The sequence below is a fragment of the Eptatretus burgeri genome, chromosome 2, assembly GCF_056783735.1.
Source record: "Eptatretus burgeri isolate ZD-2024b chromosome 2, Ebu_testis_v1, whole genome shotgun sequence".
Lineage (NCBI taxonomy): Eukaryota > Metazoa > Chordata > Myxini > Myxiniformes > Myxinidae > Eptatretus > Eptatretus burgeri.
This window is the reverse complement of record NC_140962.1, coordinates 129,582,348-129,595,169: the sequence shown is the minus strand read 5'-3', so window position 1 is coordinate 129,595,169 and position 12,822 is coordinate 129,582,348. Positions and strand designations below refer to the sequence as shown.

At 43.6% G+C, this 12,822-nt stretch overlaps 1 protein-coding gene across 7 annotated transcripts in view; it reads right to left on the bottom strand.

The window, feature by feature from the left end:
* Nucleotides 1-12,822, bottom strand: part of EDRF1 (erythroid differentiation regulatory factor 1) — a 57,402-nt gene that overhangs the window by 6,050 nt on the left and 38,530 nt on the right. For 6 of the 7 annotated variants that reach the window (XM_085871199.1, XM_085871196.1, XM_085871198.1 and 3 more), the window contains 15 exons: nucleotides 10,958-11,105; nucleotides 10,310-10,421; nucleotides 10,047-10,164; nucleotides 9,488-9,946; nucleotides 9,239-9,307; nucleotides 8,897-9,017; nucleotides 8,556-8,732; nucleotides 8,219-8,455; nucleotides 6,436-6,708; nucleotides 6,039-6,292; nucleotides 5,193-5,351; nucleotides 4,838-4,987; nucleotides 4,521-4,671; nucleotides 3,414-3,505; nucleotides 1,215-1,561 (listed from right to left, as the gene is read on the bottom strand). In XM_085871199.1, the coding sequence (XP_085727325.1) occupies nucleotides 1,215-1,561; nucleotides 3,414-3,505; nucleotides 4,521-4,671; nucleotides 4,838-4,987; nucleotides 5,193-5,351; nucleotides 6,039-6,292; nucleotides 6,436-6,708; nucleotides 8,219-8,455; nucleotides 8,556-8,732; nucleotides 8,897-9,017; nucleotides 9,239-9,307; nucleotides 9,488-9,946; nucleotides 10,047-10,164; nucleotides 10,310-10,421; nucleotides 10,958-11,105 (2,867 nt within the window). Of the gene's footprint in view, nucleotides 1-1,214; nucleotides 1,562-3,413; nucleotides 3,506-3,526; nucleotides 4,169-4,520; nucleotides 4,672-4,837; nucleotides 4,988-5,192; nucleotides 5,352-6,038; nucleotides 6,293-6,435; nucleotides 6,709-8,218; nucleotides 8,456-8,555; nucleotides 8,733-8,896; nucleotides 9,018-9,238; nucleotides 9,308-9,487; nucleotides 9,947-10,046; nucleotides 10,165-10,309; nucleotides 10,422-10,957; nucleotides 11,106-12,822 lie in introns of those variants that run through there. The other variant, XM_085871202.1, reaches the window with a different exon arrangement.

Here is a 12,822-nt window from a genome sequence, read left to right as displayed (position 1 = left end):
TAGCGGTTGTTCTCGCCACCGGTCCCTGACCCGCAACTATATATATATATATATATATATATATATATATATATATATATATATATATATATATATATATATATATATATATATATATATATATATATATATATATATATATATCTTTCTAACCGTTGACTCACTCACTCACTGAATGATATTTTAGATCAGTACCATGCGGGTGACGTGGAAAACAAATTTTGTGTGCTGATGGATGTCGATGCCCGTACATCGGGAAAATCACACAATCGTCGCACAACATCCATTCATGAATATATGAAAAAAAACGCATGTGAGTGACCAGAGACAATGGGGAAACACGATAATTTTGTGTGCCGATGGCATCCATCAGTGAAAATGTAAAACAAACAAACAAAAAAATGAAAATAAATGAAAAATAAAATGCAGATGAGCGACCTGAGACAATGGGGAGGCACGGTTCGTGTGCTTACACAATGTAAGCAATGTGTCAGCACACCCCGCTAATATATATATATATATATATATATATATATATATATATATATATATATATATATATATATATATATATATATATATATATATATATATACAGTGTATACATATACTGTATTGCAGAATGAAGAGGAAAGTGCAGAGGGGAAAACTTTCCTGACCAATCGAAAGTTGTTTCTTTTTAACATTCATATTTCATCAAAGGTCGAACCGGGCGCAGTGGCGTGCGCCTGTAATCCGGCTACTCGGAGGCTTGGGTTGGAGGATCGCTTGTGGACGGAAGCTCTGTGCTGGGCCATGCTATGAGAGGGTGCAGGGCAGCCCAGAATCATGGCGAAACCCAATCCTTATCCCTGTGTCGTAAGAGGTGACCAGGGTTGCGTCAGGAAGGGCATCCAGCGTAAAACCTATGCCAAATCAGTATGCGGATCATAACGGATGATCCGCTGTGGCGACCCCTAACGGGAGCAGCCGAAAGAAGAAGAAGATTTCTTCAAAGGTAGAAGTTAATGGTGGAGAGAAAAAGACAAAGGATAGAAGACTTGCTTATCGACAATGGTGTGCGGTGAAGCAAGTGGATACTGGCAAGGAAATTTAAGACGGTTAGGCAAGGGTATTTTTATATCAAGCATAGGAGTTGGCCTCATTGTGCCAAGTTGTGGTGGGAGATCACAGATACAAGAAATGACACAGGAAGGAGAATGAAAGCAACAAACCTGGAGTTCTTCCGTGCATTGCCTCCTTGCTGTGTGAGCAGCTGCAGCAGTACAGAAGCAAGCCTGTTGACCAACAGGCCAAGAAGCCTTTCCACTTCATTATTTTCCTGCTCAGTTTCACTCTTACTCTTCATCTGATCTTCTTCAGGCATTCTGTCTTTCTCCAGACCAAATGCTCCCTCTTGCTCATCCTTGTTTTTACACTTTCCTGCAGGCTTCTTCCTGTCTCTCTTTGGCTCAGCAACATTGTCTTCATGCTTTGTCTTGATTGCTTGTTCAGCAGTAGTTTTTCTCTCGCCTTGCTCTCCTTCACTCTTCCCTCTGTTGGCTTTTTCATGCTCAGTCTCCTTAAAAATAAAATGTGGCAACATCATGTGCAAAGTCATTTTCATTCCCTAAAACAGAGGCATTGTTATGAAAGTGCCCAATGTACAGAAGAGTCCTGTTAAGTCAAAAACCCGATAAGACGAACAACGCTTCATGATGTCCATTTGGTTGCATAACTCCCTCCATCCACACACCTTTGTTCCCAACGGTACAACTTCGCTTTACGTCTGCAATATGCCAAAGCATTCGGCTTTGCTTCAAAGGTTGTTTGTCCATCTCGGTCTTTATTTATTACAGTGCGTGCGCTGGTATACAATTACACCGAGTTTGAAACGTCCCCGGTGTCTACCATGTCTCCGGTGTCCCCCCCCCCCACCACGTGCCTCAAGTGACAGCCAATGACGGCCGTCCCCGGTAGATGGCAGTGCGTAACCTAGATGGAAATGGCGACAACTGACGGAAACAATTGATGGAAATACCCGAGTATTAATGGGCCGACAACTGACGGAAAAATTCGAAGAGACGGCCAATATAATAATAATAATAATAATAATAATAATAATAATAATAATAATAATAATTTGCCGGTTTCCGCATGAACTACACATTAGATTCACACAATACTGCCTTTTTTCAATGGAAATTTGTGAAACTAATGTGTTATATATGTGAAAACCATTGAATTTATTGCTTGACGGAAAAAAAAAAAAACAAGAAACGCTCCCCTCTCATGTACGAACGAACGAAAGATGTCATTTCTGCCCACCATGGCATTTCGCGCCGAACGCTGAAAGCTAATTTCTTCTTATTTTACATCATTCTTTTGCGGCCCCCTGCCACGCTGTATCGAACGATTTCATTCCTTCTCTTATATATAAAGGTGCTTATCACAATAATAACAAGATTTTTACATTTCAAATATTAAGTACGCTTTTTTATTGTTTTTCAACTGAAAAAGCATAAATTGCATATTTTAACATTGGTGTATTCATTTTCTTCACCATACGCGCTGTATTGAAGGATTTCACTTGTTTTTTCGGGTAAGAAAATATTTTTAATTTGACATCGTGTTCTCAGTTTTGCGCCTGCTTACAATGCGGCAGGTTTGCACAGAATGCACCAATACTCCAAAATACTGAAAAATCTACCTCAATAGATTTTTTATTTGTAGTTTATTTGTATTTTGGCATTCAGTATTGTACTTTTGATTGTGTAGTGTTTTCTTATATTTGTAAAGTAGCCGTTTCTCAGACAACTTGTTTGTGCCATGGACTACGGTTGGCACCATTAATTTATTGTCCACTTTCTCATTAATTATGCCATGGACTTCGTTTGGCATGTTTTCCACGAAGTATATTGCACACAGTTATACGCATTTACCTTTTTGCTGTCGAGCCTCTGAATCTTGATGCAAATATAAACTGTCACCCTGGTGCTTCGCATGTGGAATGAGGCATTAATGTGTATTCCATCCATCAAAGGGACATTAACACTGAGGACCCGTCTGCTAACACTGGGGGCATCTGTGGACGTCAAAGATCCCAGTGTATCTTTTGGAAAGAAAGAGTTGGTGAGATATCGCCAGCATTCTAATTTTCTGCCAGTCGAACATCGGGCCTCGGTTTCAAAAAAACTTGGGGCAGACCATTCTCTCATCCACCTGACCCCACAAGTAGGTGCAAATAATTGACACAATTAAAAGAAGAATTTAGCATAAGCTATGCTTGGTATAGCCTACATCTTAAAAAATAAAATAAATCTAATTTCTTACTCCTCATTAGGCAAAGATGTTAAGACGAATGGTCCAATCGCACGTGTTTGACTTAAGAGGACTCCACAATATTTTGCTATTTCCTTCCACTACAATAATACCTGCTCAAGCAAACAAAGTGCTGGTTCTGTGCTCAGTAGGACATCCAATGAAGCTTCCAGGCCACGGCGCTTTGCCATCACGCTGCTTCGGCCTAAAACCGGCATCACACACTCAACCATAAAAATAACTGGAATATATCACCAAGTAGCATTTTCAGTGGTAGATCAGAGGTCTGCCAATATGTTGGAGGTTGGAAATGGTAATATTTAATGCCACATAACCATAAGGAAAATGATGTAAACCAAAGACCTATTTCAATATGCCCATTGTGGTGTTTTGCCCTTCCACCAAAAGTTTAATACGACACTTTCTGCAATGTTACACCTTGAACATGCCTCCCCCAGCAGAATGCTTAGACATCTTTACAAGAATTTGCCAAAGCAGTGGATTTATCAGAGGCCCTCGGGTGCAGCAAGGACACCATGACAAGGTTGTTGTTCATGATGACGAGTCAAGTTTTTGTTAAATGTGGCCATATTTCTCATGTAGCTTTCACTCCATAATCTATCCAGCCTCCTTTTGGAACACCAGTTTTTAGAGCCATTTGAGACACATATCAATCCAAAAAAAAAATAAATGGCAAGATCTTCCCCACTCAAAAGTGCATGATCGAAGGCAACACATTTCGTTAAGGAGGGTAAGGTACACCTGCTTGAAGAGCTTGATAGAAAGGTGAAATGACCCCATGATGGGCAACAGTGTTCTCTTCAAACTGCTCAAAACTGTTTTGAAGTCTGCATGGGATGTTGGATAGCTGAGAGATTTCAACATACGGAGCAGAATGCCCCGATCGCAAATCAGAATGCAACTGCCATTACACAAAGTGGGAAAATGCGACAATGACTATCGTCAACTGGTGGAGGACATTTTTGGGTTGCATTTATTTGCTGATCATTTTTAAGATGAGACAGTAAATGCTGAAACGTTCACGATAACTGAGCTAAACCAAAGCGCAATCCAAATTTTCAATTCCATGACTTGTTGCATTGTTGAAGATAACCGTTATTAGATACTGGGCTCAGAGGTACTGGAATTTGTGTGTTTGGCAATGAGGTCTTGTACGTTAGGTGTTGGGCAAACTGTGACAAGCTCATTGTAAAAGCCACCTTGATATCGAAGCTCCATAAGTGCGAGGCGCTCCAGGTGGACACGGATCAGCTCACAGGGAGACAGCGTTTTTAGGAAAAGTTGGGCAGCAGCACCGTAATGCTTCTCCGCAAGCTCCCTTGCATGCTTTCTGCTTACTTCATTGCCCACCTGGAGAAGACCAAGACAATGTGTGATGACCATAAACTGGAAGCAAGCTACCATAAATCGTCAAATTAAATGGTATCTGTTTTTGACAAGTGGGTCCACCTGAATGTATTTGGATTGTATTGCTCACGGCCACAGTTAACCGGGTATTCTGAGCCAATCCACCAACCTGGTTGCGAATGGAGTTGTGATGTAGAGAGCCAAGCCTATGGTGTATAGTGGCGGCACGATATTCGCACAGTGGGTGCTTGGGTGAGTCAGAAGGGATCTCACAAAACTGCAAGGCCTTCCGCATGAAGTGTCTGACTTCATTCTCCACCTGATGGTTGGGAATGTACAAATCAAGCTGGGTTGTGCACCAACACTTTCAAAAATGCACATCTTCACTTATAATGAGGAAAGACCAAGCCAAGTTTTAGAACAGAAAGAACATCGACTGAGCAAAAAAAATGTTAAGACCCACAATCAAGTTAAACTGAAATCCATGTCTCAGTTTAAAATACAGGTCTGAACCAAGAACCAACCTGCTCCTGAGCCTTCCTGGATAGGGGGGCATAGTCTTGAAGCAGCGAAGCAGAGGTAAAGTAGGTGGAAGAAAGCTCCCAGCTTACAGCATCCCAGATAACGGGCTGAGTCTGACGTGTACCAAGCATACTCAGTGCACGCTGGTAACAATTCACTGCCTAGCAAGGAGAAAGAGGCAATATATTAGATGGAAAAATAGATAGTTTAATGTCGAAGTTGGTCTATGAAAGTGCTCATAACCTATTGTGATTTGCAACCAGGTTCAAGCTCAGTGGATATAAGCTATCCCATTTCTTCAAGCAGTGGGATGGAATACAATTGAGGTAGTGGCTGCAGTGCAGTGTTTGACCGTTTTTGTTAATATCAATCGAGTTGATCGTACCTTCGGGTGTGCTTTTTTTGTACTAGGTGCGTGTGTGTCTGTTCAAGCCGCATGCTCATGCACAGATCTGTTAATCTCTCTTTCTCTCCACTGTAATCATTTGCCTGTCTTTCTCTATCTGCTCCTTTTCATTATATATCTGAATTTCCTACTCTCCTTTCTCCTGTACATCATTCCCTTGCTCGTATGTCCAGCTGTTGCCCCACCGCCTCAGTTTCAGTGCATTGCCCCCTTTGCGCTCTATTCCCTCACTCTTCTTTGTATCCAAACTAACAAAGTGAAAAATTGACACCTTCTGACCACTTTCTGGAAGGTATGTACCAAGCAGTGTTATTTTGTGACATTAGTATACATAACAAGAAATATTAGTTACACACAACCAACTATCATTTCCAATCAAACTGAGATGAGAGCAGAGACACACAGCTCGCATTAAACTGCTTGTAAGCTTTTCATTCTTTGCCTTTTCATAAAAATGGCCCTCTTCTGTTGAAAATTCTCCACGACGAATCGAGCTTTGTGGGGGAGCAGCTGAACCTCGACTTTGCTCTTGTGTTGAGTGTGCATGTGCAGATAGGCGCATTAGACGACCCATGTTACAGAGCAATAGTGCTGCATTGCTCTTGTCGCCAGCTGCAGTGAAGTCTCGTAAGCCTCGTTCAAAACAGCAAAGGCACTCACTCCAGAGGTCTTGCTTAGCTGCTGAAGTCCTGCCAACTGAAAGGACAGGGGTGATGAAGATATGCTTTCAGGAATGGGTTGAGGACAACATCCAGCAAAATACGATGAAATTTCTTTGTTTAAGTGGCGCTAGAAAACCAAGGATGCATACAATTTCCACACGTACAACTAATACTTACCTTGTTTTCCAAATTTAGCTGCTCGCTCCATGCAAAGGACCCCGAGCTCATTCCGGACATTTCCCAAACGCTTAAGAAGAGCAGTGGCAAGCGCACTGTGGGATGTCAAAGTTGGACCGTCCAAAAGTTCAGCAGCAACCTCACTGTCCAGGCCTGAAGCCTCTTTAGATGAGGCCTGAGCAGGCACCAGTTTCCAAGAGGCCTCATAGCATCTGGCAGCCAATGCAAGGCAGGTCTCGCGGTTGTTACAGTTTTCTGTTGCCCAAGAGAAACCTGGACGAAGGAAAATCGACAAAGTTTTCATCAACTTCAACGAACGCCCTGGTGGAACTATGCTCGTGAAACAGCTACTCCTGGTATCATTCAAACAAATCATATATTCAATGCACTTCAAAACTACGAAATCTGACACAGAAGGTAAAGTACCTGCATAGAATGAAAACTGGTGGAAAAAACATGGCATTTAACACAAGTTTCCAAGAATGACAATGGAATGATGATCTTGGTGTTTATGCAAGGTGGATTACAAATATCCAGAGAGGGTTACTGGAACCTTTATTCCTCTCCTTCAGTGTGACCACTCCTCATTTTCATAAATGCCAAGGTGAGCCAATGAAAAAAGCCAATAATTCACAAGGTTTCGGAAAAGCGATGATAATAAAAAACCTATACGCCAAGAAAACCTATAGAAAACAAAGACACCAAGGTGAACAACAAATAGCCAAGATCTTGTGAAAAAGCCAAGGAGTGGTCACACTGCTCTCCTAAAGCTGAAAACAGAATCTGAATGAAGCATTTCCTCTGATGGTAATTTTCACCGAATATGCAAGAAGTCCAAACCAGGCATACGCAGCATGTGGCCGCTGGTTGCGTCATTTCCAATGGAATGTGATGCCGCTCATGCAGTGATTCCAGTAACTTTATTTTTTTTCTATACAAAGCTTTGGCTCATGCATGAGCAAGGTGACAGAGTGCATAAGGCAACATAATGACAGGAAGTTATTGTAACATGCAGACCCAGCAAGGGGATGAACAAATAAAAGGAAGAGAGAGAAGAGGAAGAGCAACCTGCAAATAGGTGGGGAGAGAGAGGGGACGGTTATTGAGATTAGAAAATATTACAGGGAGAAATGGAGGATGATTGCCAACCTGAAGCCCTGGTGAGAAGAATGTGTTTGAGGTTTCACGAGCAAGAGTTTCCACAAGCAGGAAAAGAGGGGAATAAGATTAGGTTCAGGCAGGAATTTGCAATTTGTTCAGGGTGTTGGCGATAACTCGCCTACTCTTTGCTGAAAGACACGATGGGATCTTTAATGTTCACCATGCCCACAAACAGATTCCCAGTTTAATGTTCCTCGAAGGACGGCATGTTCAATGATGCAATGACCTGCCTGTGAAAGACCAAGATGACAGTTATAGTTTGGTCAAGCATGGAACCCAGACTACACAGTGCAGATAAGAGGTGAATACGCCACCACTGAGCTATCCAGCTCATCGGTAAAGATTGGTTTTCCGGTGGCCGAGCGCATCTTCATGTCCTTTGGCAGCCATCAGTTGTAACATTTCTGCCAAGAAGCTGATTGAAAATTTATCACACTTTTTGGAGAAGCTATCCACAAACTGCTCATGACCACCTTATTTGAGATGAGGGGGTTTTGGGGGGATGATCTCAGGTCTACAAATTCTCCTCTAAAGTCAGTAGATACCAAAAATGTAAAGAATTTTAAGAAATGCAAAAACCGAAATGAAACGAACAAAGGAATGGATGTAAACTTGCTATTACCATGACAAGCAGCATGAATCTCCAAGCTTTGAAGGATTTGGAGGTTAAGATCAGAGACTTCTGGCAGATCTCCGCTTTCATTGGCCTTTCCATATTTAGTTCCACCTCCATTACTTCCATTTTCTATTCCTTCAGGACCGATCCACAACTGCAAATCTCCACAGAGCAGGAGGCAGCGACAAAGGCAACCACGCATGCCAGGCAAGGACTCCCCTTGCCCCAAGAAGTTGCAAGCATCTGTGGAATAAGCAGAAAGAAAATGGTGCACGTGCATCAGAAATCCACATTCAGGCATCTCCTTAGCCCTAAGGTATATGAGTGGGTGACAGAGTTCTACCTAGGCACTGTAGGGCATTGTGAACAAAAGTTAATGAGCGACCCAACAGGCATCGCTTAGTCGCTGCCTGTGCTAGACCATGGTAAGCTCGTGCTGCTCGCAGAGACAAGCGTTGCTTCAACACCTGCTGCCAACAGCCAGCAGGCAGGCAATGTGGGGGTGGCTTGATGTCTGCAGCTGACAAAGAAGGAACAAAATGAGAAATTAAGTGGAATGTTTTTGGATTAAGCTGCATTAACTGAGAGTAAAGTTAAGATGTAGTGAAGTGAGGAACTTAGCAGACAAATGAACGTGTGCCATTTATCGATGTGTAACAGTGCCAGGGAGATGGTAACTGTTACCAGTGATGGAGAGATCAAAGCTGAAGTCCAGAGCCTGTTTATACTTCAAGGGTATCGGGGTCGATGGATCTAAAGATGGATGTCCACATTGCTGTAGGCTCGAATCCACAGATCTGAGTGCCTACCAAAGTGGATGAGGGTGAGAAAGTTCATGTCGTTTTTAACTGTTCAAATGCCTGATAGAATCCCACCCCATTATTCTTCTATCCTGACTCATTCATACAAATTCCTATTCGTGACAGGAGTTATTGACTTTCAAATGTCAAACCACAGCAAAAATTATCTTTAAAAAAGGTTATTGCTGTAAGTTCGTAACCATGACTCCCTTGACATGGACCGTACCTGGGCTACGTGGGTCAATACAGCATGGCAGCTTTCCTCTAAACTACCACATGGCAGGCCTGAACTAGCCTGTGGAGGGAAAATGGGTATGGATTAAAACCAAATAGTGAGAAATGACCTTGCTGAAGATTTTATTTTATATGAACACACCAGGAACACTTATGAATGAAAGTATACGTGGCTAACAGATCACCTTATTCATCCTCACCATGCCCATTTCCATTCACACATGGTTAAAGGTCACGATACCTTATATGGGTGCCAGGTCTTGTATTTTGCAGGTTCCAACAGCTCCTCAGCAGATGGGATGACCGCAATCGCACACTCACTCTCTCTGTCTGAACCAGGGACAATTGCTCCTGAATCCCTGAATTTAGAAGCCACAATTTCTTCTTCATTGTCTCTATCAGGGTCTTCCTGCCGGCACATGTCATTCTCAAACCCGACCTCTGCATCCTCCTCATCTCCATCTCCGGTGTCATCATCATCATTTTCCTCTTTATCTTCATCTTCATCAGAGCTAAAGCAGCCAATCGGATCAAGGCAATTGCTTGCTATCCTATCACCAATGCCATCTTCTGAGGCATGAACTCCACCCTCATCCTGCTTTCCCACCTCATTGCTTCCCTTTTCTCCAGAACTCCTCTCCCAATTGCCCTCATCGAGAGGAAAAAGGTCACACAGCATGCAACTGGCTGAGGCAAGAAGCTAGGGTCAAAAAAGCAGCAAGGGCATTAATAAAATAAAGAAATAAGTAAAAACGAATTGATATACATGTTTATCAGATTAGGGACCTCCACATTCTCACTTGTGGGTGCTTTTCTTTGTCCAGCAATCGGATGCAGTTCTGGAGTAAGGTTCGTGCAGTGCTATGTTGTCGCCTTTTCCTCCTTTCAGCTTTCTTACCCACCAGGCTGTTCGCCACTCTGAGATCGTGCAGTTACAATTTCAAGAAACTATTGTTGATCACATCCCCATTAAAAGCAGTGACAAGCATCAAACACATCCTGTCCTTTCTCACATCACCACAAAAAAAAAACATACATTCAGAAAACCTTCATATGTACCAACCTGAAGAGCAGCACAGCAACTGGATAAGCAAAAGGATTTTCATTCTTCTCTTGACGTGTCTCTTCACAAAGTGTGGTCAAGTCATAAAGTTTCACAATATCATCTCCACTCGCTGTGATCAACAATAACAAAAACAACAAATCCACAAAGAACCACTTGTATTTGGGAGAACTCATGTTCAAGTGTAAGAAGGCATTACCAATTGGCTTTACAATCATTCAGTGATAGCTATGGGACAGCAGCAAGTCTAGTGACATAAATCTGAGCAAATGAAGAACCAGTGAGTGCATTGCCTCACTCATCAATGTTCTGAGCATCTCAAAGGTGCTCCACATGGAAAAGCTAAACTTAGAAAGGGCAAAAAGCAATTTTTGTTTTCAAACATTGGTCGGCACAATAGCAACCATTTGCTACTCAGGGTAACAGAAAAGCATATCCGGCACGTGATTCTTAGTACGTCAAAGATTACTTTGTGCTGCAGAGACAAGGGCAGTGAGCCAGCTCACCCTTCGCTTGGCATCTGAAGCTTCCATTCAAACCCTCTTTTCCACCCCCTCTCCACTTGTTTCTGCTGAGCTAAGATGCCAGTGTTGGCATGAAGATGTGTATGAAAAAACTGCCAATGCAGTGTTTGCAAAGAGCCCTTACCCTTGAATAGCCAGTAGGTATGCCCTTCACGAGTACAATTCGCTTTCAGGAATGAGAGCACGTTTTGAGCTATGTCTCGTATCACCCTGGTGGAAAATCGAGATGTCTCAAGGTTTGGGATGTCTTCTGTCTTTATCATCTCGTACTTCTGTTGATGAAAAGATGATAGTTGCAAGCAAAGAAAGAAAAGCTAAAAAGTGAGTTATAGTTTCAGGTTACGAAAGATATGAACGTAACTAGAAAACATAATTTGCCGTGAATGCGTCAATGAATATGCCTCTGCCCGTGATGGGTGTAAATCCAGTGTTACGCTTGATCCCAATTAAAGATGATGTGAAAAATTAAAGGTCACACGAGAGAGAGAAACGAGAGATAAGTCGAAGAGAGACAACATCACATGCTTCTCACTTGAGTTATGGTCAGGTCAGGTATGGGAGCATGTGCCAGAACAGCGCGTCGCTGCGTCCACTTTCCGCCGGTACTCCAGGGGCCTCCGTCTGGCCATCCCCCAGGCAGATGCCAGGCCCATCCCCATCTCCTTGAGATGATGGTCAACCTGCTGCAACCATGAGGCACGTGGTCGGCCCACTGGCCGCCTCCACTCATGAGACTCCCTCGCTGAGAGAATCTGGTGAGCAGGATCAGCGTCAGGAAAACGAGCCACATGTCCATACAGCCGCAGCTGACGCTCACGGACTATGCAGGTAACAAATCTCATCCGAGTCTCTCTCAGCAACCGCTCGTTGGACACAAAATCCGACCAGCGATAGCCAAGGATTCTCCGAAGAGACCTGGTACCAAAGGAATTAAGTCTCCGTCTCAGATCCTTGGTCAGAGTCCAAGTCTCGCACCCATAGAGCAAGACTGGAAGTACCAAGGACCTGAAGACTCGGACTTTCGTCCTCCCGCACAGGTACCGGCAGCGCCACACCCCATGATCCAGTGAATCCATGACTCCCCAGGCCCGACCCAGACGTCTATTGACCTCCGGCTCACAACCTGCGGAGACATGAATATCACTGCCAAGGTAAGTGAATCTATCCACGACCTCAACATCCTCACCACAAACAGACACAGACAGGACAGCAGCATCCAAGATGTCACCGAAAGCCTGGATCTTTGTTTTGACCCAAGAAATCCGTAATCCCAACGGCTCCGACTCCTCATTCAGCACCTCGAGGGCCCCCAAGAGGATGTCTAAAGTCTCCGCAAAGATGACTGCATCATCTGCAAAATCAAGGTCCGAGATCTTGACATTGCCAAACGATGCACCGCAACTTGATCTCTCCGACATCCTCCCAAAAAATCCAGTCCATACAAGTGCTGAAAAGTGTGGGGGCAAGTACACATCCCTGACGAACTCCAGTAACAACTGGAAATAAGTCAGAGGCGGTACCACCACACTTCACAGCACTCTCAGTACCAGAGTAGAGTTCAGACATCAGATCGATCAGTTTCGGTGGCACCCCACGAAGACCAAGAATCCTCCAGAGGACATCCCGATTCACTGAATCGAACGCTTTACAGAGATCAACATAGGCTGCAAGCAGCCCCTGCCGAAACTCTCGTCTGCGTTCAGTGAGGACACGAAGAGCAAGGATACGGTCAATCGTTGACCTCTTTGGTGTAAAGCCTGACTGCTCTGGACGCTGGTGCTCAAGCAGATGGTGGCGAACCCTATCAAGAATTATCCGAGCAAAGACCTTGCCCGGCACTGAGAGCAGCGTCACCCCTCGGTAGTTGTTGCAGTCTTGGCGATCACCCTTCCCTTTCCAGAGAGGGACAACAAGGCCCCTCTTCCAGTCAGTTGGGATGATGCCTGTGTTCCAGGCAGAGCACAAAACTGCATGCAACGACGCGAGTGC